Genomic DNA, 25,112 nt, shown 5'->3' with positions numbered 1-25,112 from the left:
GCGTGCCTATTGATTTGAACACGATCCGTGTATCCATCATTTCCTGGTCTTCTCTAAAGAAGAGGGACCAATGAAAACGTTGTCATGTTGCCGTTGTTCAGCATGGAAACATTCATTAGCTAACAATGACATTATTGTTCTATTAATATAAAGGGAGGTCAGGTAATCTTTAAAACAGCTGCTAGTTATGGGTACTTTTTACTGAAGTACATTTCAAAGCCCATACTTCTTTACTTTTACTTGAGTAAAGAAGTTTAGTCAGTACTTCTACTTTCATCAGAGTATTTTTAAACACGAGTATCTGTACTTCTACTTGAGGAAAAGATGTGTGTACTTTTGCCCTCTCTGAAAATAACTCATGCACAGATTTCTTTGACCTCCAGCTCCTTTGCTGCCTCTTTCCTCCCCAGATGGCTCTCAGCTCCTGCAGGTGAGCATCCCCTCCCCCCCCCCAGTGCCTCCGGTGCTGGGCGGCTCCCTGACGCTACCCTGCCTGGTGTCCCTGCCCCCCCCCGCCCTCCGCCTCCTCCAACGGGCGGCACGCCGTGCTGACGCTGCCCCGGGTCAAATGGAGCGTCTTGACTCAGGGCCACGAGGCGGAGATCCTGGTGGCGCGGGGGGACAGGGTGAGGGTCAGCGAGGCGTTCAGGGACCGGGCCTCGTTGCTGCACTACGCCTCGTCCCCTGCAGACCTCACGCTGCGGCTCGAGCGCCTGCAGCACAACGACACCGGGTTCTACCGCTGCGAGGTGACGCAGGGGCTGGAGGACGCACACGACCTCGCCCAGGTCAAGGTCAAAGGTGAGGGGGACACTGGAAAAAATCAAAAATTCATAAATATCAAAAAAGTTAAATCCAAAAAGTAAAAAAAGATATACAAGCAAGATTTGTTGCCATGATTAAAATGTTGTATACAGTGGTGCAGTAAAGACGTATTTTTAAAGAGGAACCGGAAACACCAGTTTATGAATTTTAAAGGTCTCCTATTATGCTATTTTTAGGCATATATTGGTGAGTTCCTTTTTTTATTTCCTGCTTTTTTACTCATACTCTCTCCGGTACAGGTTAGCTCTGAGTGTTAGCGATGCTTGCTAATGTAAACAAAGACCATATTACGTCCAAAACACGTCACGCTTCTTTTTACCCCCGTTTTTAGAGATGTGGGTAAGGAGGAAAAGAGAGAGGGTTTTGTTTTCTTCGTGAGTTCCCCGACACACCGGGAACACATATTTATGTATAAAAGACATCAAAAAGTGCAGTTTGCATGATAGGAGACCTTTAAAGTAAAAGGCTATGGCTTGGCTGTAAAGGAACTGCAGCAATATGTTATCTTGTCCTTTTGAACAAAAGATGGGAGATGATTAATTTCTAATATCTATTTTGATTTGAACTTCAACACAAAACCCAGATTTCTAAAATTGCTGCTTTTTTTTCTCCCAGGTGTGGTGTTCCACTATCGTGACGCCTCCAGTAGGTACAACTTCACCTTTGAGCAAGCAAGAGATGCCTGCGCAGAGATCGGGGCGGAGATGGCGTCTCCGGAGCAGCTGGAGGCCGCGTACCACAGCGGATACGAGCAGTGTGACGCCGGCTGGCTCTCCGACCGCTCCGTGAGGTGAGAGAAGAAGTGTCAAATGATCATATAATCATTTAAAGGGGACCTATCATGCAAAATGCACTTTTTAATGTCCTTTATACATCAATATGTGTCCCTGATATGTGAGCTGATTTGCGTCCGATATGAAGTAATATCTAAAATGTGGGCGGGCTTTACACCCACGGGCCTATCAGAAACGTTGCTGTCAGAAACAATGCGCGATGTGTTTTGAACGTAATATGGTCTGTGTTTACATTAGCATGCTAACACTCAGAGCTAACCTGTACTGGAGAGAGTATGTGTAAAAACGCAGGAAATAAAAAGGAACTCACCTTGTGTATAACCGGCAAGAGAGAAAGCCTTTGAGCTCCATACTGTTTCAGAAATAATCCTTGATGTGGTTTGGAACATAATATGGCGTTTAATCACGGGAGCATTTAGCTGAGTTTCTGCTGGTAGAATTCCCCCTTATGAGCTCCCCCTCCTCTTTTTATTTTATTATTATATATATATTTTTTAAAGCTTTATACCCAGAATCAGCACTTTAGTAACAGGGCTGAAATAGAGGGATATGAGGCATGGCTAGAATGGGTGATCTGTTTGGTATTTTGAGCAAAACACTTCATAGATATGTTTTTTATATATCTTTATATATCTAAGACCTATAATATATGCCTAAACATAGCATGCTAGGAGATCTTTAAGTCCAGTTGTCCAAGAGAAGCTTTGCAGCAGAGAGTCATCTTCCAGCCAATGATGTTGGGACACATCGCACTACACCGGAGTAGAGGGAAACTCAGCATGTTGTGATCATTAGGGAAAGAAATAGCTTTTTGAATATTAAAGCATGGAGACATGTCCCAGTAGAGACACAACATACTAATATGAGCATGAAAATGATCAGAAAAGGCCCCTTTAGAGCAACATTTAATGCAATAATGTTAGGGACATACCGTATTGAGTTGTGAATTTGCAGTAATTGATATTTTCCGCGCAGGTATCCGATCCAGATGCCCAGAGAGGGATGCTTCGGGGACATGGATGGATTACCGGGAGTGAGGAATTATGGGATGTTAGAGCCCGACGAGCTGTACGACGTCTACTGCTACGTGGAGAATATCGATGGTAACTACAAATAACTAACTCACAAAATTCAGTGACCACCAATCGTGGAAAAACATTGATATTTAGAGTGAAAGTAAAGATAATCAAATGCTTTATAATGTGCTTTTATTATGGTTTTTATCTGATTTTACAGATTATAGATCGATATGAACGTTGAATGAACGATAAAGAGTGTTACTCAAAACTTTTTGCCAGCAGTTTTAATTACTGGGATTGGTACTGGAGTGTTAAACTAATCCCAGTTTGACCCACTTACACTCCTGTTCTGTGCTGTTTTTGTTTGGTTTAGTTTCAATGAAATGCTAAAAAAAACCTACAGTGATAGTTTAGAAATTAGGAGGCTTTTTCAACTGACGCAAAGTCCCTCTGCTCTAAACCAGCTCCATAAAGAATGAATACTTGTTGGTGTAACAGACCATAAAACAAGAGAAGGAACAAAAGAAAATGTGAATTAATATATTAATTGCTAGTGACTTATCCGACCGGCCCACATCGGTACCGCAAGTAAATACCGCTAGTCAATTGTCGACGAGGGGGGGAGGGTGCTAGTGACTTATTCGACCGGCCCACATCGTCCGACCGGCCCACTTCAGTACCGGCCCATCAGGATTCGTTCCGAACGTCCCGATGGCCAGTCCGCCACTGGACCGTGCTGTAGTTCCTTTATAGCCCAACATTAGCCGCCTTTAGCTTAGCAGTGGTGACGTGAAGTCATGTGACCGTGCTGTAGTTCCTTTATAGCCCAACATTAGCCACCCTTAGCTTAGCGGTTGTGAAGTGAAGTCATGTGACCGTGCTGTAGTTCCTTTATAGCCCAACATTAGCTGCCTTTAGCTTAGCGGTGGTGACGTGAAGTCATGTGACCGTGCTGTAGTTCCTTTATAGCCCAACATTAGCCGCCTTTAGCTTAGCGGTGGTGACGTGAAGTCATGTGACCGTGCTGTAGTTCCTTTATAGCCCAACATTAGCCGCCTTTAGCTTAGCGGTGGTGACGTGAAGTCATGTGACCGGTGCTGTAGTTCCATTATAGGCCAACATTAGCCGCCTTTAGCTTAGCGGTGGTGACGTGAAGTCATGTGACCGTGCTGTAGTTCCATTATAGGCCAACATTAGCCGCCTTTAGCTTAGCGGTGGTGACGTGAAGTCATGTGACCATGCTGTAGTTCCATTATAGGCCAACATTAGCCGCCTTTAGCTTAGCGGTGGTGACGTGAAGTCATGTGACCGTGCTGTAGTTCCATTATAGGCCAACATTAGCCGCCTTTAGCTTAGCGGTGGTGACGTGAAGTCATGTGACCGTGCTGTAGTTCCATTATAGGCCAACATTAGCCGCCTTTAGCTTAGCGGTGGTGACGTGAAGTCATGTGACCATGCTGTAGTTCCATTATAGGCCAACATTAGCCGCCTTTAGCTTAGCGGTGGTGACGTGAAGTCATGTATCCGTGCTGTATATAACTTTCGTTATCCGATGTACAATTGAGCTATCTAAACTACAACAACCCCCTGACGTCTCTGAGATCTTGACACCTTTCCCCTTGTGTACAGGTGAGGTGTTCCATGACTCCGCCCCCCAGCGCTTCACGTTCTGGCAGGCGAAGGCTTTCTGCCTGAGTCACGGGGCGGAGCTGGTCACCACGGCTCAGCTCTACGCCGCCTGGAGCGACGGCTTGAACCTCTGCAGCCCGGGGTGGCTTGCGGACGGCAGCGTGCGATACCCCATCGTCACCCCTAGGGAGCGCTGTGGGGGGGGGGGAGCCCGGAGTCAGGACCGTGTATCGCTACAGCAACCAGACCGGCTTCCCCGAGCCCCACACACTGCACGACGTCTACTGCTTCAAACGTGAGAGACATGTTGAAGATTTAAAGCAATTCCTCCCACTTATCTTACAAAAAAACTGGTTCAAAACTGACTGATTTACTACTTTCATGAATCATATATATAGTGTTTTAGGGTTTATCTGATTTCTTCAAAGCCTTATGATGTTCTCCACAGTAGGAATTTCAACAAATTGAATTGCTGATCACCACTTTAATTTAATTTTTAGTGTTTGGTCAACTTTGTAACACATACAGTATGGTGCCGGTCAAAAATGACCACCATAGGAAATGAATGGGTAACCCTATATTATGTTTAAACATCAGAGAGTAAACACACACACAAATTGACTACATTTGGGAGTGTGTACTTTGTACATTTGTGTATTATCATTTGTGTATTATCATTAGTGTACTATCATTTAGACACTGAATACATATTAAATCTTCTTTGTACATTCACTGCAGTTATTCATGAAACCAGTAGTCTGAGACATTGTTTACAGATTAAAAGTGTGTTAAATACAATTTGGTGATGATTCATGTTTTTTGTGTTAATGTAAGAGCAGTTAAATTCGACCGGTCAAAAACGTATTTTTCGTATAAAAACAGGCAGCTTCATGAAGTAAATGTGTTTTACTTTGTGTAACTATGGAACAAACCTGGGTGGATTTATTAGATTAATAGCAATTCATCTATTGCATCAATCAACAAAATATGCATTATTTAAAACTTCTCTTTGGTTAACAGCTGTTGAAGTCATTTTGATTACATTTCTGCTCTTTATTCCAGGAAATAACGGCCCTTACACGGACTCTCCTCTGGACTTCCTCTCCACTGAGCCCGAGGACATCGGCCAGGACGTCGTGTTCTTCACCGACCCTTCAGAGGAGGAGGGGTTCAGCAACAGCGAGGCGACGGAAAAGAGCCACGAAGAAATCCTCCACGCCCAGACGGACAATCCTCTCAAACACGTTCCTGTGCAGCAGATTACACTCGGATTCAACCAGGAAGCACCCAGTTCTCTGTCTGTCACTCAAACATCTGAGCATCCAGACTCCAGAGGGGAGGAGAGAGAGAAGGAAAGCTTCCCGGAGGCATATCATCCGGCACCTGATGAGGAAAACACTGAAGAGTCTCCAACAGCTTCTCCACAAAGTGTTGATGGAGCCTCCAGTTTACCCACAACACCGGAAGAGCCCTCAGAGCATCCTTTTACTGTCACCGAAACAACGGATACTTTAAATGCAACATCTGCATCTCATATTTCTATCACCGAAACAACTCCAGCTGTAATGCAAAAATTGCATCTCATATTTCTATCACCACCGAAACCACGGATACTTTAAAAATGCAACACCTGCATCTCATATTTCTATCACTGAAAACACTCAAGCTGTAAAATGCAACACCTGCATCTCATATTTTCTGTCACTGAAACAACGGATACTTTAAATGCAACACCTGCATCTCATATTTCTATCAACCGAAAACAACTCCAGCTGTAAATGCAAAATTGCATCTCATATTTCTATCACTGAAACACCTCCAGCTTAAATTGCAAACACCTGCATCTCATATTCTAGCACACCCGAAACAACTCCATCCTGTAATGCAAATTGCATCTCAGATGTGATAACTGGAAACAACTCCAGCTGAATGAAACATCTGCATATCATATTCTATCACCTGGAAACAACGGATCAGCTGTAAATTGCAACACCTGCCATCTCATATTCTAGTCATCCGAAACAACGGATACTTTAAAATGCAACACCTGCATCTCATATTTCTAGTCTCCTGAACACGGATACTTTAAAATGCAACACCTGCATCTCATATTTCTTAATCACTGAAACAACGGATACTTTAAATGCAACACCTGCATCTCATATTTCTATCACCGAAACAACGGATACTTTAAATGCAACATCTGCATCTCATATTTCTATCACCGAAACAACGGATACTTTAAATGCAACACCTGCATCTCATATTTCTGTCTCCGAAACAACGGATACTTTAAATGCAACACCTGCATCTCATATTTCTATCACTGAAACAACGGATACTTTAAATGCAACACCTGCATCTCATATTTCTATCACCGAAACAACGGATACTTTAAATGCAACACCTGCATCTCATATTTCTGTCACCGAAACAACGGATGCTTTAAATGCAACATCTGCATCTCATGCGTACGAGCTCCTCAGCAGCTCTCCAGATGCTCCCCATGAGGTTGACCTTCCCGTTTCACATACTCCTGAAGCTGAGCTCGTCCACTCAAGTGTTTCAGAAGCCAGCGCTGCTCCCTTGGAGGAGACATCTGCATCGAACACACAGGAAACAGATGTTCTCTCCGACGCCCCGCAGCCTGATCTCAGCACGCCTGAGATCTACCCGACAGAAGAGGAGCAGGTGACCCGGGTTCTGGAGCTGGAAACTCAAAAGCCTTTCACTCAAAGTTCAGGTGTTCTTGAAACCTCTGCAGCCTCTGAACTGCTGCCTACGTCGGCTTCAGGTGAGAACAAAGAAGATTAAAGTGACACATTTACCGAGAGGTTCCTCGTGTCGTCACAATACTGGAATACCGTTTAGTTTTTTTACATTTTATCCTACTTTTAGGGTTAGGGTTAGGGTTACTAAGTACAAGATCTGAGTACGTCTACTTATACTCAAGTACAAGATCTGAGTACGTCTACTTATACTCAAGTACAAGATCTGAGTACGTCTACTTATACTCAAGTACCGGATCTGACTACTTCTACTTTTACTCTAGTACAAGATCTGAGTACTTCTACTTTTACTCTAATACAAGATCTGAGTACTCCTTAAAACTCTGCATATCGTACTTCTTAGTCTAGATAATAAGGATATTTCCTGCTCTAGTTTTTCCATTTTCAACTCTGTATAATTTCTGATCTGATCTGTTTTCTCTGCAGGTTATGATCTCACTGCAGAGCCTCCGGGTGTTTCTGTGGAGTCGCCCTCCCTCGGAGATGGAGCTGATTTGACCTCCAGCAGCTCTTCAGAGGAGGCAGCAACACATCCTCCCCCCGGAGACCTCCACCCTGCAGAGACCCTCCTCACCACAGGTGGGATCATGCAAAATGCACTTTTGTACGTCTTTTCTACATGAATATGTGTCCCCGGTGTTCCAGGGAACTCACCAAGTGTCAGAAAACACAACCCTCTCTATTTTCCTCCATACCCAAATCTCTAAAAAAGGGGCTGCAACGGATCTGATAAAAACTGATCCAGATTTGAACACTGTCCTGACGTCAGGACGGTGGCGCTACGGCTATTGGGCCAACTCCACCAATCAGGAGGAGACAGCCACGGCCATTGCCGTTCGAAAGCGCTGGAGACGCTGTAGTACATATGCCAGGCCTGTAGATGGTGCTGTTCTCACTGAATCTGCCCTTGCTAAAACAGATCTAAAAAATGTCAAATTGAGCAAAATGAGGCATGGCTAAAATGCATGATCTGTTTGGTATTTTGAAAAAATATATATATAAATATGCCTCATATAGGTATGGTCCTACACTATATTATTCAAATATAGATAGGTCCACTTTAAGTACATTTTTTTGGTATCAGTACTTTACTCCACCACTTATTTTTCTGACAACTTTTTACTTTTACTTCTTACATGTTGAACTCAAATACCTGTACTTTCTACGTCTTACATTTTCCAAACAGGCTGGTTCCTTTAGTTTGAATGTGAGTCATTGCGTGCCTATTGATTTGAACACGATCCGTGTATCCATCATTTCCTGGTCTTCTCTAAAGAAGAGGGACCATTACCGCTTTCACACCAAGTACTTTGCCGTACTTAGTTCCCAGCACTTAGTTCCCAGCACTTAGTTCCCAGCACTTAGTTCCCAGCACTTAGTGCCAGCACTTAGTACCCCCATGGAACTAAAGAGCAGATCGCGTTCACACCAGAATAAGTTCCCTGAGGGAAGATTACGCAAATGAAGCCGCTGACGTCACTTCTTCTTCTGCTTTGGGTTTACTGGCAGGCCGCAAACCACTTCACGACGTATACTGCCACCCGAAGTCCCCGGCCGGAAGTCCCCGGAGTTGGGGACTGGCTTCAGTAGAAGCTGCTGGGACTCCCAGCAGCTTCTACTGAAGCCTTCTGAGTAAATCGCCAGAACGCCGACACCTCCTCATCTCCACCGCTCCCATGTTTCTTTTGTGTTGCCATAAGTTATTCTCTCTCCGTTGGTGCGCGGGGCTAATGCTAATGCTAATAATGCTAATGCCAGCAAATACAATGGCGGCTTCAAAAAACTTTTCCGAGTTTTACGGGGCGTGGTTTGCAATTCGCCCAGCTAATCAGAAATTGGAACTTTTTTCTCCCAGGAAAGTCCCACCTCTCTAGCAGGCACAAAAAAGGGGGGGAAAAGTTCTCATGAACTAAGTTCTGTTTTTGGTGTGAACGCAAAATCCCAGGAACTAAACGGGTACTCCGGTGTGAACGCGCCTAATGAAAACGTTGTCATGTTGCCGTTGTTCAGCATGGAAACATTCATTAGCTAACAATTACATTATTGTTCTATTAATATAAAGGGAGGTCAGGTACTCTTTAAAACAGCTGCTAGTTATGGGTACTTTTTACTGAAGTACATTTCAAAGCCTCTTTACTTTTACTTGAGTAAAGAAGTTTAGTCAGTACTTCTACTTTCACCAGAGTATTTTTAAACACGAGTATCTGTACTTCTACTTGAGTAAAGGATGTGTGTACTTCTGCCCTCTCTGCTCCTCACAGACTCCTCCAGTGTCACCTCCTTCACCTCCTTCACCTCCTTCCCCTCCTCTGCTCCTGTCACCCTGTCCACAGAGAATACAACAGAACATCTGGAGGAGAAGCAGGAGGATTTGAGAGAAGTTTTCCTCAGCACCACCCAGAATATCTTCCACTTTGGTTCTACGGAGAAGGAGCATGAGGACGGCGGAGAAGGATCAGCTGAATCCTCAGGAGAAAACACGGAGGTCACGTCTTCGCTCTTTCTGACAAATCCCACTTTTGCCCACAGTGAGGGGGAGGAGGCCACCGACGCTCCTCCCCCTTCTGAGGTTAAAATCACACTCCTCCCTAGACTGAGCCTCTCCCCCGGCTGGGAGCAAGATCCATCCTCTTCCTCTTCCTCCTCTTCTTCCTCCTCTTCCTCCTCCACGCTACAGGAGTCCCGCTCTGATGTGGAGTTCAGCGCCATGCCTCCTGCAGCCGAGGAAGAGGAGGAAGAGAAGGAGGAAGAGGAGGAGATCTCCACCAGCAGCATGCATGGTGAGTTTCAAGGTCCATTAAAAGCTGGGAGAAGTACTCAGATCTTGTACTTTAGTAAAAGTAGAAGTACTCAGATCTTGTACTTTAGTAAAAGTAGAAGTACACAGATATTGTACTTGAGTAAAAGTAGAAGTACTCAGATCTTGTACTTTAGTAAAAGTAGAAGTACTCAGATCTTGTACTTAGTAAAAGTAGAAGTACTCAGATCTTGTACTTTAGTAAAAGTAGAAGTACTCAGATCTTGTACTTAGTAAAAGTAGAAGTACTCAGATCTTGTACTTTAGTAAAAGTAGAAGTACTCAGATCTTGTACTTGAGTACAAGTAGAAGTATGCCTAAAAAAAAGCTGAAGTTGTCTGCATTAGAAAATAAACGGTCTCTACAGATCCTGGATCAGAGGGGGAGAGCAGCACTGACGATCCCTCAGGTAAATTCTGCACGATGCCTCCAGGTGAGGAGGACAGCGGGGGCCTGACGGTCTCCAGAGAAGATGTGACCCCCCCCCCTATATTCCCGGGGTCTTCAGCCATGGCCGCCTCCAGATATACTTCAGGTACCTGACCTCCAGAAAAGACTATAATATATATTAAAAAGCGTTCATATGACATTTAAAGGGGCTCTATTGCTCATGTTCAGATGTATATCAGTATGTAGTGTCTCTACTTTAAAGAGTCCTCTCCTGCTCATGTTCAGGTGTATATCAGTATGTAGTGTCTCTACTTTAAAGAGTCCTCTCCTGCTGATGTTCAGGTGTATATCAGTATGTAGTGTCTCTACTTTAAAGAGTCCTCTCCTGCTGATGTTCAGGTGTATATCAGTATGTAGTGTCTCTACTTTAAAGAGTCCTCTCCTGCTGATGTTCAGGTGTATATCAGTATGTAGTGTCTCTACTTTAAAGAGTCCTCTCCTGCTGATGTTCAGGTGTATATCAGTATGTAGTGTCTCTACTTTAAAGAGTCCTCTCCTGCTGATGTTCAGGTGTATATCAGTATGCAGTGTCTCTACTTTAAAGAGTCCTCTCCTGCTGATGTTCAAGTGTATATCAGTATTTAGTGTCTCTACTTTAAAGAGTCCTCTCCTGCTGATGTTCAGGTGTATATCAGTATGTAGTGTCTCTACTTTAAAGAGTCCTCTCCTGCTGATGTTCAGGTGTATATCAGTATGTAGTGTCTCTACTTTAAAGAGTCCTCTCCTGCTGATGTTCAGGTGTATATCAGTATGTAGTGTCTCTACTTTAAAGAGTCCTCTCCTGCTGATGTTCAGGTGTATATCAGTATGTAGTGTCTCTACTTTAAAGAGTCCTCTCCTGCTGATGTTCAGGTGTATATCAGTATGTAGTGTCTCTACTTTAAAGAGTCCTCTCCTGCTGATGTTCAGGTGTACATCAGTATGTAGTGTATCTACTTTAAAGAGTCCTCTCCTGCTGATGTTCAGGTGTATATCAGTATGTAGTGTCTCTACTTTAAAGAGTCCTCTCCTGCTGATGTTCAGGTGTATATCAGTATGTACTGCCTGTGCTGCAGCACCTCTTGTCACCCTCTGTCTGAAACCAGGGAACACAGGGATTTCAGCCTTTGCAGACCATTTACATGCACTAAAGAACACGTCACAGGAAAGGGAAAACCCAAAAAGCACAATAGGACCTCTTTAAGTATATCAAACACAGTAATTACAATTAAAATACAATTAAAACAAGCTAGAATAGAAAAAGACAGGCATGATGTATTACAGGGTTTTTTCTTAACAGCTGTTTGCGTGTTTTATCTCTGACGTGTGTTTCTGAAAATGCTTCATCAGGAGAGATTGTGCTGAACGTAACACCTCCCGCTGACTCAGCACCACGGAGAGATTAGCTCAGATTTTAAATTAAAACTCTGAGAACTGTAACACAGTGTTTCATAAGAGGGTTTCACTTTGTTGGAGAAACATAACAAACACACAGTAAAAGTTACGCAACCTTTTTTTGACACCTTGTCATTATTGCTGACTCAACAATGCATCTTTACCTGTTGGTCACTTACCTGATGTAACAGCTACCTCTGCTGGTAGCAACATAGCATTTTTCTGATGCTCACTTTAACTATTTTTATATAACAAGCTTTATTTCATTCTATTTTTTGTTGTTCATATTTACTTTAAATTCTCATATTAATAAAACTTTTTATTAATTTTTTATTTATTTTGCACACTCTTGATTTAACTTCTTATTTTCTTATTTTTATATAAATGTTTTATTTAATTTAACTTAATATTTGATTGGATATTTTTACTTTAAATCCTAATGTTTATTTAAATATATTTTTATAATGTAATTGCCCTTACTTTAACTTCTTATGTTAAGATACACAATTTATTTTATTTGATATTTTATGGCAAATTCTTAGTTTAGCTGTTATGTCTATATACATATATATAGTTTTTATTTTATATATTTTTTAACATTTTTACTTTATTGTTTATAGAAATATCTTATACTAATTTATTATTTTTCCTTCCTTTAACTATTATTTTATATTAATAATTCATACTTTTTTTGTTTGAAATATATTGGGTCTTTGACACTTTCACTTAAAATGATTATGTATACATAAATATCTTATTCTATTTTATTTAATATTTTGTATTCACATTATTACTTTCTTTATTTGACTGTTTTATTTGATTTGATCATTTATTGCAATTATTTACTTTAACTTGTAAGTTTAGTTCATTTGATCTTTTATTGGACATTTTAAGTTAACATTTTTATTGCATATTCTTACTTATTATTATTTTAATAATTAATTATATTTTATTTATTTGATCTTTTACACATTCTAGCTTTAACTTCTAATATTTATTTATATTTAATTTCATTCACCTTAACTGTGGACCAATCATTTCAGATTGGAGCCAAACTCGATTTCCCCCAGAATGACTTTAATAGATTATTGATAATTATTCTCCCTGCAGACTCGTGTGCTGAGAGTCCGTGTCTCAACGGAGGAACCTGTGTTGACGGTGAACCAACTATCTGCATCTGTTTACCCGGTTACCATGGAGACCTCTGCCAGACAGGTGCAGTGATTCATAAACATAGAGACCCTCAATCAGAGGGAGAAGAAGTACTCAGATGTTGTACTTGAGTAAAAGTAGAAGTACTCAGATGTTGTACTTGAGTAAAAGTAGAAGTACTCAGATCTTGTACTTGAGTAAAAGTAGAAGTACTCAGATCTTGTACTTGAGTAAAAGTAGAAGTACTCAGATCTTGTACTTGAGTAAAAGTAGAAGTACTCAGATGTTGTACTTGAGTAAAAGTAGAAGTACTCAGATCTTGTACTTGAGTAAAAGTAAAAGTACTCAGATCTTGTACTTGAGTAAAAGTAGAAGTACTCAGATCTTGTACTTGAGTAAAAGTAGAAGTACTCAGATCTTGTACTTGAGTAAAAGTAAAAGTACTCAGATCTTGTACTTGAGTAAAAGTAGAAGTACTCAGATCTTGTACTTGAGTAAAAGTAGAAGTACTCAGATCTTGTACTTGAGTAAAAGTAGAAGTACTCAGTTCTTGTACTTGAGTAAAAGTAGAAGTACTCAGATCTTGTACTTGAGTAAAAGCAGAAGTACCAGAGTGTAGGAATACTCTGTTACAGTAAAAGTCCTGCATTCAAAATGTTCCTCAAGTAAAAGTATAAAAGTATTATCATCAAAATATAGTGAAAGTAGCGACAGTAAAAGTAGTCATTGTGCAGATTGGTCCATTTCAGAATAATATATATGATATGTTTTATAATGATTGATCATGAAAGTGTTCTCAAAGCTGGTAAAGGAGCAGCTAGTTTGAATGACTTTGTATACTGCAGGGTAGCTTGTGGATTTACTCCAGGTGGAACTAAAGTCTGATTTAACACTTGGTTATATTTCACATCATTCATCCACATCTGTGAAGGAACTAAATGTATTCAATACATGTAGTGGAGGAAAAGTACAAAGTAGCAAAACATGGAAATACTCAATTAAAGCACAAGTACCTCAAAAGTGTACTGACCTGCACATAACCCCCTCTCCTACGTATTGACCCTCTGATGTTGCTCCTGTCTTCAGACGTGGAGCTGTGTGAGGCCGGCTGGCAGAAGTTCCAGAGCTTCTGTTACCGACACTTTGTGAAGAGGCAGAGCTGGGAGGCGGCGGAGCAGCACTGCCGCATGTGTGGAGGACACCTGCTGTCAGTCATGACCCCCGAGGAGCAGCTGCACATCAACGGTACACTGACACAATATTACTGTTAGAAAAGTCTCACTATTCACCGGCTTGAGCTTCAATCTCAGGATCCATGTATCTATGATCCTCTCCAGAATGGAAGTAGTCATCACATACAGAGCATCAACTAGTTCCTGAACAGTGTCCTTCACATGCTGATATCCAAGAGAGGGAGTTACACAGTCACAAGATGGAGGAATAGAAAGCAGTATTCAATGTTTACTTCAGATTAGCTCCACGTCAGAAATGAGCATGCTTGTCATATGTCTATCTCCATAGAGGCTGAATCATCATGTTAATCACATAGCTATCATATGCCTCAAACAGTCCTGATGCTCTTCTAGGTAATCATACATCCTGTCATGTACACAGCTACAGTTGGGATACCTTTGTTATCATGTTGCTCTCATGTTGGAAGAGGACATTCAGTAATGAGTGCTAATTGGTTTCTATCTTAAATTAAAGGGAATATCTGTCAGGTTTCATGGCAACACAAGACCTTTTTCAATGCAATGGAGTTTCAAAAACTACGATGCACATTTTTCACCGTTTTATTTACATTTTATAAACCGTTAATCAATTAAACCCAAATTAAACTTAAATGAAAATGTTTATTCGGTGCAGCCATAGAACATGTTTTTTTGCAGCAGATATCATCAAACTGATCTTTGGTGCTTCGTATTCAGACGAAATCCAAAGAGAAGTTTTCCCATCTCTCAGATCTGTCCAGACACAACAACAACCTTTCATGTCTTCCCTTTTATTGAATCCGTTTTTCCACAGAAAATGTTGTGGTTTTTTTCTTACTTGGTGTTTGGTCTGAGGAAGAGCAGCTGAGATATTAATCTGACATTCCTCTGGTGGTTTATTTTGAACTCTGCGGGGATTTACCGGGAAGAGAACAGGCTTCAACTCGGGTAGAGAAGCAAGTGTAAAGAGTCGTGTTCATAAAAAAAACGTTAGAACAACCTCGAAAAGCACAGAGGCTTTTTGAGCTAATTTCAAAACAAATAACTAGAAGAGAAATAGCAGAATATTCAGTCGATGTATGTATATTTCACACAGCATTTTACAGGTATTTCTGTCTTGATTTGATCTCATATCTATTCTTAGATTTCATTTGGAGCTGGGCTTGTTTAATCCTCCAATAACGCGGCTTTGTTTATGATGTTAACCTGAGAAAATTAGCAAAATGAAGGCCTTCAAACTAAGATGCATATGATAATTAATGTAAGGTAATTAAATCTACATGATAACATCAATACTAGGGCCCCGTCCACACGGAGACGAAACGGGTGTTATCCGCTATAGTTCTTTATCATATGGACGGTTCGTTCACACGAGGCCGTAACGGAGCCCTCAAACGATAACGCATCCCAAAGTGGGAAGGTCTGGTAACGTAACGCTTGCGGCACCGTGTGTACGCCATAAACAATCATAGCCCCGCCTCTCCCCACCTCTCCTGCTCACCCCCGCGTCACCCGCGTCATTGCTGATGCGTTTCGCCAACAACAACAACAATGGCGGATCACATGGTTGCGTTCGTGCTCCAGACGCTACTGACCATGCTACAGATGTTAGTGCAACATCTACAGCTCCTCTACCACAACCATCAGCAACAAGTGGACATGGAGAACTACATGAACTACATGTTGCTAAATCCACCACGGAGAATAACCAGAAGGGCAACCAGGCAACCATGGCAACCAGGCAACCATGCTCGGGGGGTCTTCTTCGCTGCTTTTGGTGTATTTTGTAGCGGAAGTACAGCGCCACTTACAGACCCGGCATATGTACTACAGCGTCTCCAGCGGGTCGAGCGGTCTCGTGTGGACGGACACGTTTCTTGAGCCGATTCCGTGTGGACGGAAGATTTTTTTGATATCGAATTCGGTTCGTTTTCGTTTTCGTCTCCGTGTGGCCGGAGCCTAAGTGAGCACGACCTCATGAGCAAATGACATACAAGCAAAGAAGCTAACAGAATTAGCATAGAAATGTGCAAAAAGCAGTCAGAGAGTCGAGCATACTTCTGTTGACAGATATTAAAGAGGCCATATTATCAATGTTTCACCTCTGTATAGTTATTTTGTCCTTAAGTCTGAGGCACTATGTAGAAAAGTGCTTTATACAATTTACTTACAAATACTTAACACCATTTATGAAATACCACGTACAGTCACAGTGCATTAACCCTTCTTTTTATTTTCAATTTTTTTATTTTTCAGAGAGAGACAAAGAGTACCAGTGGATCGGACTGAACGACCGAACCATCGAGGGAGACTTCCGCTGGTCGGACGGGAACCCTCTGGTACTTCTGTCTGTTCTATAGGTTTTAGTGCACGTAAATGGTCTGCAAAGGTTAAAATCTCTGTGAAACATGTCACAGTAGAGGCACTAAATCAGGGGTGTCCAAACTTTTTTCACCGAAGGCCAACAAAATACATGAAGGACTGGGCCCCTCACTAGAGGTATACTGCCTCATAAGTTCAGTTATAAGTTAGCAAAATCAATCAAATGTAGGTACATGATGCTTGTGAGTGTTGGCAGCTCATCCCTTTAAACAGAAGCCTCAGAGTGATTATAATAAGATGAAATATGAAGGGTTTATTTCAAGCTTGATATGTAAACCGGTCATTTCTTATCGACTAAGATATGCTAGAAAATGTTTCCAACTTTAACTGACTGATTTATTTGAAAAGTGGTCTTATTAACACATGAATACTACTGTAATATATGTTTACATTTATATTTAAGAAGTACAATATAAGACAAGCACAAGTTTCATTTGTGGGCCGTACTCCATTATACTTTTTGCTGAAGGCCGATTATAGCGGCACAAACTCCCTATGAGTTAGCCGCTGAGAGGCTAACATGTGCTCTTTGCTGTGACGCGTTCGGTGTAAGAGTCCGTAGTCATTTGTAGTCCATGGTGTTTAATAGAGACGAAAACAAACAATATACAACTCCAGACCACACGGTCAACAGAAAGTATCAGAGCAATTCACCCTCTTCCTACATCATATCCTCCAAACAGGTGACCTAAATACCAATAAACCACACCCACGTGACCATTGCCGGAAGTGATAAACAATAAGAATTAAACGTGAAGCAAACAGAAATGAAGATAATAATAGAAGTAATAAGTAATGGCAAAACAAGCATTTTGGCTCCTACACCGATTCAAAATGGTCCACGGGCCGCATTTGGCCCCCTGGCCGTAGTTTGGACACCCCGGCACTAAATACTAATATGAACCTGAAAATGAGCTTAATAGGGCCCCTTTAAATGTAATATGAACGTTTTGAATGTTTTGTTCTGTATTACCGAGTTGAAACTTGCTATATAAATAAACATGCCTTGCCTTTTGTGATGAAAAGGATGGAAACATGTGGTGAGGCAGCTTTCATTAACTACGCCCCAAAGCCATGGAACAAAATACCTATTATATATATATATTTGTAATGATATACAGACATCAGGGAAGCCAGCTCGGTGGAAGTCTTTAAAAAAAACACTCAAAACACATTTGTACAATTGAGCCTTTTAGGAAGCTCCTGCTCTCTGCTGCACTTTCTCCATGCACTCCGATGCATTTTAACCTGTCATCTGATTGTTGAATTTGCACTATCCTCCTTTTAATGCACAATTTCATCGTTTAATCTAAATGTAATTGGTATCTACTCTATGCTATTTTTAGTTTGTTTTGATGTCTTTTACTGGTAACTGTATTCTGTGTGATATCAATTTTCAGTGAAATGTCTAAGTGAAGCACTTTGGACTGCACTTATTGTATGAAAGGTGCTATACAAATAAAGAGTATTATTATTATTTAGAGGCACAAAAAAAACCTCATACACCTGAAAATGAGCAGAATATTCAATCCTGAATGCAGGCCTTTAACTCGTAACAGAGTTTTTTTACAACGTGGTATTGCTACTCTTCCTTGAGGAAAGCAAAAGTACTTCTTTCTGATTTGATGAGTTCATTATTTATTCTTTTCCTCAGCTGTATGAGAACTGGTTCGCGGGTCAGCCCGACAGCTACTTCCTGTCCGGGGAGGATTGCGTGGTGATGGTGTGGCACGACGGCGGCCGCTGGAGCGACGTTCCCTGCAACTACCACCTGTCCTACACCTGCAAGAAGAGCGCCTGTGAGTCGCCTTAAAATACTGTGCACAAAAAACAATGGCTCCCAAAAGAGGAGCGCTTCTGCCCCCAAATGTAGTTACTGAGCCACAGAGGTGGGAAGTCGTGGAGTACAAATACTTCAAAGTCAACTTCATTGTCAATCTTTCAGTTTGTGTGTACAGACAGAGAGATCGAAATAACGTTTCCCACAATCCTGAATACAAAAACAAATACATATAAAAAATATGTATGCAAATATGTATATATAATCAAAAAATACATTTATACATGTGCACGCATTAGGCCTAATGAAAAGCACAACAATCAATAGATACAAAATAGCAGTCACTTCAATATCTTTGAGAAATGTGCATTAGTGCAAGACTGTCCATAGCAGCGTAAAAAAGTGTCTGGTGCTGGATTTGAGTGTCTGAGGAGTTAAAGTCCACACACACAGACACTTCGTTACTGTACTTAAGTACATTTTTCTGTTATCAGTACTTTACTCCACTACTTATTACTCTGACTTCTTACATTTTGAACACAAATACCTGTACTTTCTACTTCTTACATTTTGAACACAAATACCTGTACTTTCTACTTGTTACATGTTGAACCCAAATACCTGTACTTTCTACTTCTTACATGTTGAACACAAATACCTGTACTTTCTACTTCTTACATGTTGAACACAAATACCTGAACTTTCTACTTCTCACATGTTGAACACAAATACCTGAACTTTCTACTTCTCACATTTTCCAAACCGGCTGGTTCCTTTAGTTTGAATGTGTGTTTGGTGGCGTGATCATTATTATTTAGAGTCATTGCGTGCCTATTGATTTGAACACGATCCGTGTATCCATCATTTCCTGGTCTTCTCTAAAGAAGAGGGACCAATGAAAACGTTGTCATGTTGCCGTTGTTCAGCATGGAAACATTCATTAGCTAACAATGACATTATTGTTCTATTAATATAAAGGGAGGTCAGGTACTCTTTAAAACAGCTGCTAGTTATGGGTACTTTTCACTGAAGTACATTTCAAAGCCCTCTTTACTTTGACTTGAGTAAAGAAGTTTAGTCAGTACTTCTACTTTTACCAGAGTATTTTTAAACACCAGTATCTGTACTTCTACTTGAGTAAAGGATGTGTGTACTTCTACTTGAGTAAAGGATGTGTGTACTTCTACCCTCTCTGCTGAGCCACCTCCCCATGTTTCTCTCTGTCAGCGTCCTGTGGCGAGCCGCCCAGAGTTCCCGGTGCTAAGGTGTTCGGGAAGAAGCGTTTGCGTTTCGAGACGAACTCCAGGGTGCGGTACTACTGTGAGGACGGCTTCCTGCAGAAACTCAACCCCGTGATCAGCTGTCTGCCCAGCGGCCAATGGGAGGAGCCGCTGATCACCTGCATTCAAGGTAAGTGCAATACCTTTAAATATATCTTTATTTGGTTTTTAACACAAACAATCACATATTGATAACATCAATTCAGAAGTATGCTTTTTTGAGGAGGATTTACTGTATACTGCAAAAGTAGAAAACTTGTCAAAATGACCAAAACTAAAACATGACCTCATATAAATCACTGGGAAAACAACTTAAATGGTATGTTCCTCTAGCACAAAATGATCTACAATAACTATACCCTACATTTGATGGCATGGCTCTTCAATTACATCATTTTGTTTAACATAACATCACAATCACTGTAGATGGTATGTTCAAGACCCTCTAGCTTTTTGTAGAGGGAACCAGGGAGATGCTGCCTTCAGGGTCCAACACAGAAATACGACATCCCTGCACCACTCTAACAATGCTAAATCAGTGGAGTATTAGGTCACTTATTATGCAAAATCCTCTTCTTCATGTCTCTTCTACATCAACATGTGTCCCCTCTTCCTCATGTCTCTTCTACATCAACATGTGTCCCCTCTTCTTCATGTCTCTTCTACATCAACATGTGTCCCCTCTTCTTCATGTCTCTTCTACATCAACATGTGTCCCCTCTTCTTCATGTCTCTTCTACATCAACATGTGTCCCCCTCTTCTTCATGTCTCTTCTACATCAACATGTGTCCCCTCTTCTTCATGTCTCTTCTTCATCAACATGTGTCCCCTCTTCTTCATGTCTCTTCTACATCAACATGTGTCCCCTCTTCTTCATGTCTCTTCTACATCAACATGTGTCCCCTCTTCTTCATGTCTCTTCTACATCAACATGTGTCCCCTCTTCTTCATGTCTCTTCTTCATCAACATGTGTCCCCTCTTCTTCATGTCTCTTCTGCATCAACATGTGTCCCCTCTTCTTCATGTCTCTTCTACATCAACATGTGTCCCCTCTTCTTCATGTCTCTTCTACATCACCATGTGTCCCCTCTTCTTCATGTCTCTTCTACATCAACATGTGTCCCCTCTTCTTCATGTCTCTTCTACATCAACATGTGTCCCCTCTTCTTCATGTCTCTTCTACATCAACATGTGTCCCCTCTTCTTCATGTCTCTTCTGCATCAACATGTGTCCCCTCTTCTTCATGTCTCTTCTACATCAACATGTGTCCCCTCTTCTTCATGTCTCTTCTACATCAACATGTGTCCCCTCTTCTTCATGTCTCTTCTTCATCACCATGTGTCCCCTCTTCTTCATGTCTCTTCTGCATCAACATGTGTCCCCTCTTCTTCATGTCTCTTCTACATCAACATGTGTCCCCTCTTCTTCATGTCTCTTCTACATCAACATGTGTCCCCTCTTCTTCATGTCTCTTCTTCATCACCATGTGTCCCCTCTTCTTCATGTCTCTTCTACATCAACATGTGTCCCCTCTTCTTCATGTCTCTTCTTCATCACCATGTGTCCCCTCTGTGTAAAGAGACTCTGAAAGTTTCAGGAACAAAGCTTCTCTCTCTTTTTGATCCATTTATATAAAATCCTGTCTGAAAATGAGCTGATCAGATTTTGGCCACTTTATGATGTCATAACGATGTTTTTGGCTTGTGTAACCATTAGCCAATCAGCAATCAAGGTAACCCCCCCCCCCACCTTATCACCTGAATCTCCTCCTAGAGCACCATTAGCCGCGTTCACACCGGAGTACTTTTCCCCGTACTTTTCGCGTTTAGTTCCGCTAGTACCCCTTATGTCGCGTTCACACCAAAAAGAGAACTTAATCTCGGGAACTTTTACCCCCATTTTTAGTGCCTGCTGAGAGATCGTACTTTCCTGGGGGAAAAAAGTGCCCCAGTTCTGATTGGCTGAGCGAATTGCAAACCACGCCCCGTACAACTCTGAAATGTTTTGTAGAGCCGCCATTGTATTATCCTCGCATTAGCATTATTAGCATTAGCATTCGCCCAGCGCACAAACGCAGAGAGACTAACTTATGGCAACACAAAACAAAACATGGGAGCGGTGGAGATGAGGAGGTGTCGGCGTTCTGGCGATTTACTCGGAAGGCTTCAGTAGAAGCTGCTGGGAGTCCCAGCAGCTTCTACTGAAGCCAGTCCCCAACTCCGGGGACTTCCGGCCGGGGACTCCGGGTGGCAGTATACGATGTGAAGTGGTTTGCTGCCTGCCAGTAAACCCAAAGCAGAAGAAGACGTCAGCGGCTCATTTGCGTAATCTTCCCTCAGGGTAAAGTACTTCGGTGTGAACACGATCTGTACTAAGGCCCCGGCTCCACGAGGACGGAAACTGGTTGAATCCGCATATTTCTCATGCGTATAGCCCTCTAAGCTCCACGACGCCGTAAGGGAAACGTAGAAACAGACCCCGCAAACGACAATGGGTCCAAAGGTGGATAGATCTGGGAACTGAGCGCTCTGGGGGGTCCAACGGGGCCGTGGAGTCGCCTATACGGTCATTCGTTTTCATAGCCCCGCCTCTCCCTGCCTCTCCCCCGCGGGGTTGCTATCGTGCTCCAGTCGCTACTGACCATGCTACAGTTCTTTGTGCAACATCTACAGGAGCTCCTCCTTGAATTCAGATTATTTATCTTTATCTCGATATGGACATAAACGCGAGTGAAGTCTAATCTGACAGGACGGAGACACGCAGCTCCTGCCGCTGTGATGCAGCGGGAGCAAAACACACACTTCAAGTCAGATCATCACCCTTAGCTATTTTAATTACCTCTCAAACTAAACTAGTTATAAATATGTTCATTTTTACTGTCGGGTCACTCATTACAGGATCAGCTGCTGCATGAGACAGACACTGACGCTGTCAGAAGAGAGGAAAAAGAGATGTATTTGATGATTATATAACATTATATCGTCGTTATTCATTTGTTTTAAAGCTCAATAAATAACAATGAAGACCTTTGACCGGCACTTTTATAATTTTGTCCGGAAGATTTAAACTTTAACACACGCTGACCGGCGAAAAACTCTGCCCGGTTCTGTCGGCCCCCACCGCGGAGAATACACAGAAGTGCAGCCATGACAACCATTCTTCTTCGCTGCTTTTGTGGAGGAAGTTGCTGCTTTTGTGGAGGAAGTTACAGCGCCACGTACAGGTTCGGCATATGTACTGCAGCTTTTCCAGCGGTTGGATGTAAACGGAGCTGTCTCGTGGAGCTTGACACAATCCGGTGTATATTGCGTGGGGACGGAAGGTTTTTTGCGGTTGCATTTGCGTTACTCCGATGCGTTTTGCCGTATTTGTCCTCGTGGAGCCGGGGCCTAAATGCCCTGGGGTATTTAGTGCCGGGGCTCTGAGTGCCGGCACTAAATACGGCAAAGTACTTGGTGTGAACGCGGCCATTGAGTTCTTTGTAACCAAATCTCTCTCAGAGGGGCGTGGGGAGGGGCTCCTTATTTTCATCTAAAGTAACAGACAGAGAATCAGCACTTTGGAAACAGGGCTGAAACAGAGTGGATTATGGGATGCTGCAATGATCTGTTTGGTGTTTCAGCCAATCAGAGACAGGTTCTGGATATATCTGAGACCTGTGATATATTGATGAAAAACAGTATAATAGGGGACCTTTAGGACACTGGGATCGTTTTCAGAAAAGGTTCAGGAGCCCGGGATTATCTGGTTTATCTTTGTGTCCTTCCCTCCTAATGTACAATGCCATGTCTTTTTCTGCTGCTGCAACGCAAACATTTCCCAAATGTGGATCAATAAAGTACTTCTTATCTTACCTTTATCTTATCCAGCCCCTTCAAAGGAAGAAGACCCAGTGACATCACTTCCTGTGCGGCGTGTGGAGGTCACGGAGGTCCAGGAAACAGTCACAGAGAAAACTGTGTGGCTCTTCTAGGACATCAAGTGGGTCGGCTGAAGCCTTTGAAAAAAAAAAAAATCTTGTTTCCATATTTTATTTGGTCCTTAAAAGTCAATTCTCTGCATTAAAGTTAAACTGTATACGTCTAACCTTTAATATTAAAGTCATTTCGACGCCACCTGGAAAAGCTGTAATCCAAATGTGTGTTTTTCTGTCAAATCGAAATACTTTTGGTAAATGATGCAAGACGAAACCTTAAAAACAACCCGAGCTAAAATGCTAATGTATCTGTGCACAGGTGACATCTTTCTAAAGACTCTCCACTTCTTTTGGTGCTTTGTATTTCTCTATCTGTTTGCCAATATGAACTGTCAGTATGATGAGAAAGTTTAATTTAAAATGTGTAAATATTATCTACACAAAGACGCACATTTTTGGGGATCAATGGAGTAAAAAAACAAGTATTTCAATGATGCAAGGACATCTTATCTACGGTCTCTTTTCTAGTTTGTAGTACTGTAATACATACTTGTAACAATGCAGGTGGTGTTAATTGTTTATCTAATTAACGTAATAAATGTATAAGTAGAGATAATATAGTAAACATGAATACGATGAAAAAGGAGAAATAAAATGGATTTTTTTTTTAAAGTTAGTCAGATTTTTTACTGTTGAAAATGTCTTTTGATTAAATGTTTATAAAACTCTCTTCTGTATTATCTTGATCACATGACTGCTGTCTGATCAGATCTACAAAGGTTCAAATGATCAACTATTAGTTATTCAGTTCATTTATATTATACTCAAAATAAGTTCCTAGTCTTTAAAACTTCCAAACATCAAAATCTGAATCTTACACCTAAGTTTATATTTTTGTATTATTTGTGTTTCAGGTACATTTGGCTTCAGACTTTTTATCACATCTGATTTTGTTTCTTATTGAATACTTCGCAAACTATTTGAGAAGTAAAGTAAGTCCATATGGAGTTAACTGTTCACATTAGTTATTTTGTTATATAACCACAAGAGGTCGCCAAACAAGCAAAGTTACAATTATAACACACAGGCTTTAAACGTTTCTTCCATGCCCTCACTATAAGCAATCATAACTAAAGATTTAACCTGAGCATCAGCAGGAGAGGACTCTTTAAAGTAGAGACACTACATACTGATACACACCTGAACATCATCAGGAGAGGACTCTTTAAAGTAGAGACACTACATACTGATATACACCTGAACATCAGCAGGAGGACTCTTTAAAGTAGAGACACTACATACTGATATACACCTGAACATCAGCAGGAGAGGACTCTTTAAAGTAGAGACACTACATACTGATATACACCTGAACATCAGCAGGAGAGGACTCTTTAAAGTAGAGACACTACATACTGATATACACCTGAACATCAGCAGGAGAGGACTCTTTAAAGTAGAGACACTACATACTGATATACACCTGAACATCAGCAGGAGAGGACTCTTTAAAGTAGAGACACTACATACTGATATACACCTGAACATCAGCAGGAGAGGACTCTTTAAAGTAGAGACACTACATACTGATATACACCTGAACATCAGCAGGAGAGGACTCTTTAAAGTAGAGACACTACATACTGATATACACCTGAACATCAGCATGAGAGGACTCTTTAAAGTAGAGACACTACATACTGATATACAC

The 25,112-nt window shown here is 41.6% G+C and overlaps 1 protein-coding gene across 1 annotated transcript in view; it reads left to right on the top strand.

Moving 5' to 3' along the window:
* The window catches only part of bcan (brevican), a 32,639-nt gene extending 8,471 nt beyond the window's left edge, over positions 1 to 24,168 (top strand). Inside the window, 17 exon segments of the mRNA XM_034145843.1 lie at positions 411 to 501; positions 503 to 801; positions 1,441 to 1,615; positions 2,595 to 2,722; positions 4,268 to 4,464; positions 4,466 to 4,562; positions 5,330 to 5,672; positions 6,334 to 7,061; positions 7,483 to 7,635; positions 9,318 to 9,836; positions 10,221 to 10,388; positions 12,788 to 12,892; positions 13,916 to 14,074; positions 16,297 to 16,379; positions 18,077 to 18,221; positions 19,430 to 19,612; positions 23,355 to 24,168. Coding sequence (XP_034001734.1) covers positions 411 to 501; positions 503 to 801; positions 1,441 to 1,615; positions 2,595 to 2,722; positions 4,268 to 4,464; positions 4,466 to 4,562; positions 5,330 to 5,672; positions 6,334 to 7,061; positions 7,483 to 7,635; positions 9,318 to 9,836; positions 10,221 to 10,388; positions 12,788 to 12,892; positions 13,916 to 14,074; positions 16,297 to 16,379; positions 18,077 to 18,221; positions 19,430 to 19,612; positions 23,355 to 23,458 — 3,677 coding nt within the window. The 3' untranslated portion in view covers positions 23,459 to 24,168.
* Positions 24,169 to 25,112: the final 944 nt, after the last annotated feature.

Source organism: Trematomus bernacchii, unplaced genomic scaffold (genome assembly GCF_902827165.1).
Source record: "Trematomus bernacchii unplaced genomic scaffold, fTreBer1.1, whole genome shotgun sequence".
NCBI lineage: Eukaryota > Metazoa > Chordata > Actinopteri > Perciformes > Nototheniidae > Trematomus > Trematomus bernacchii.
This window is presented reverse-complemented; position numbering and strand designations above follow the sequence as displayed.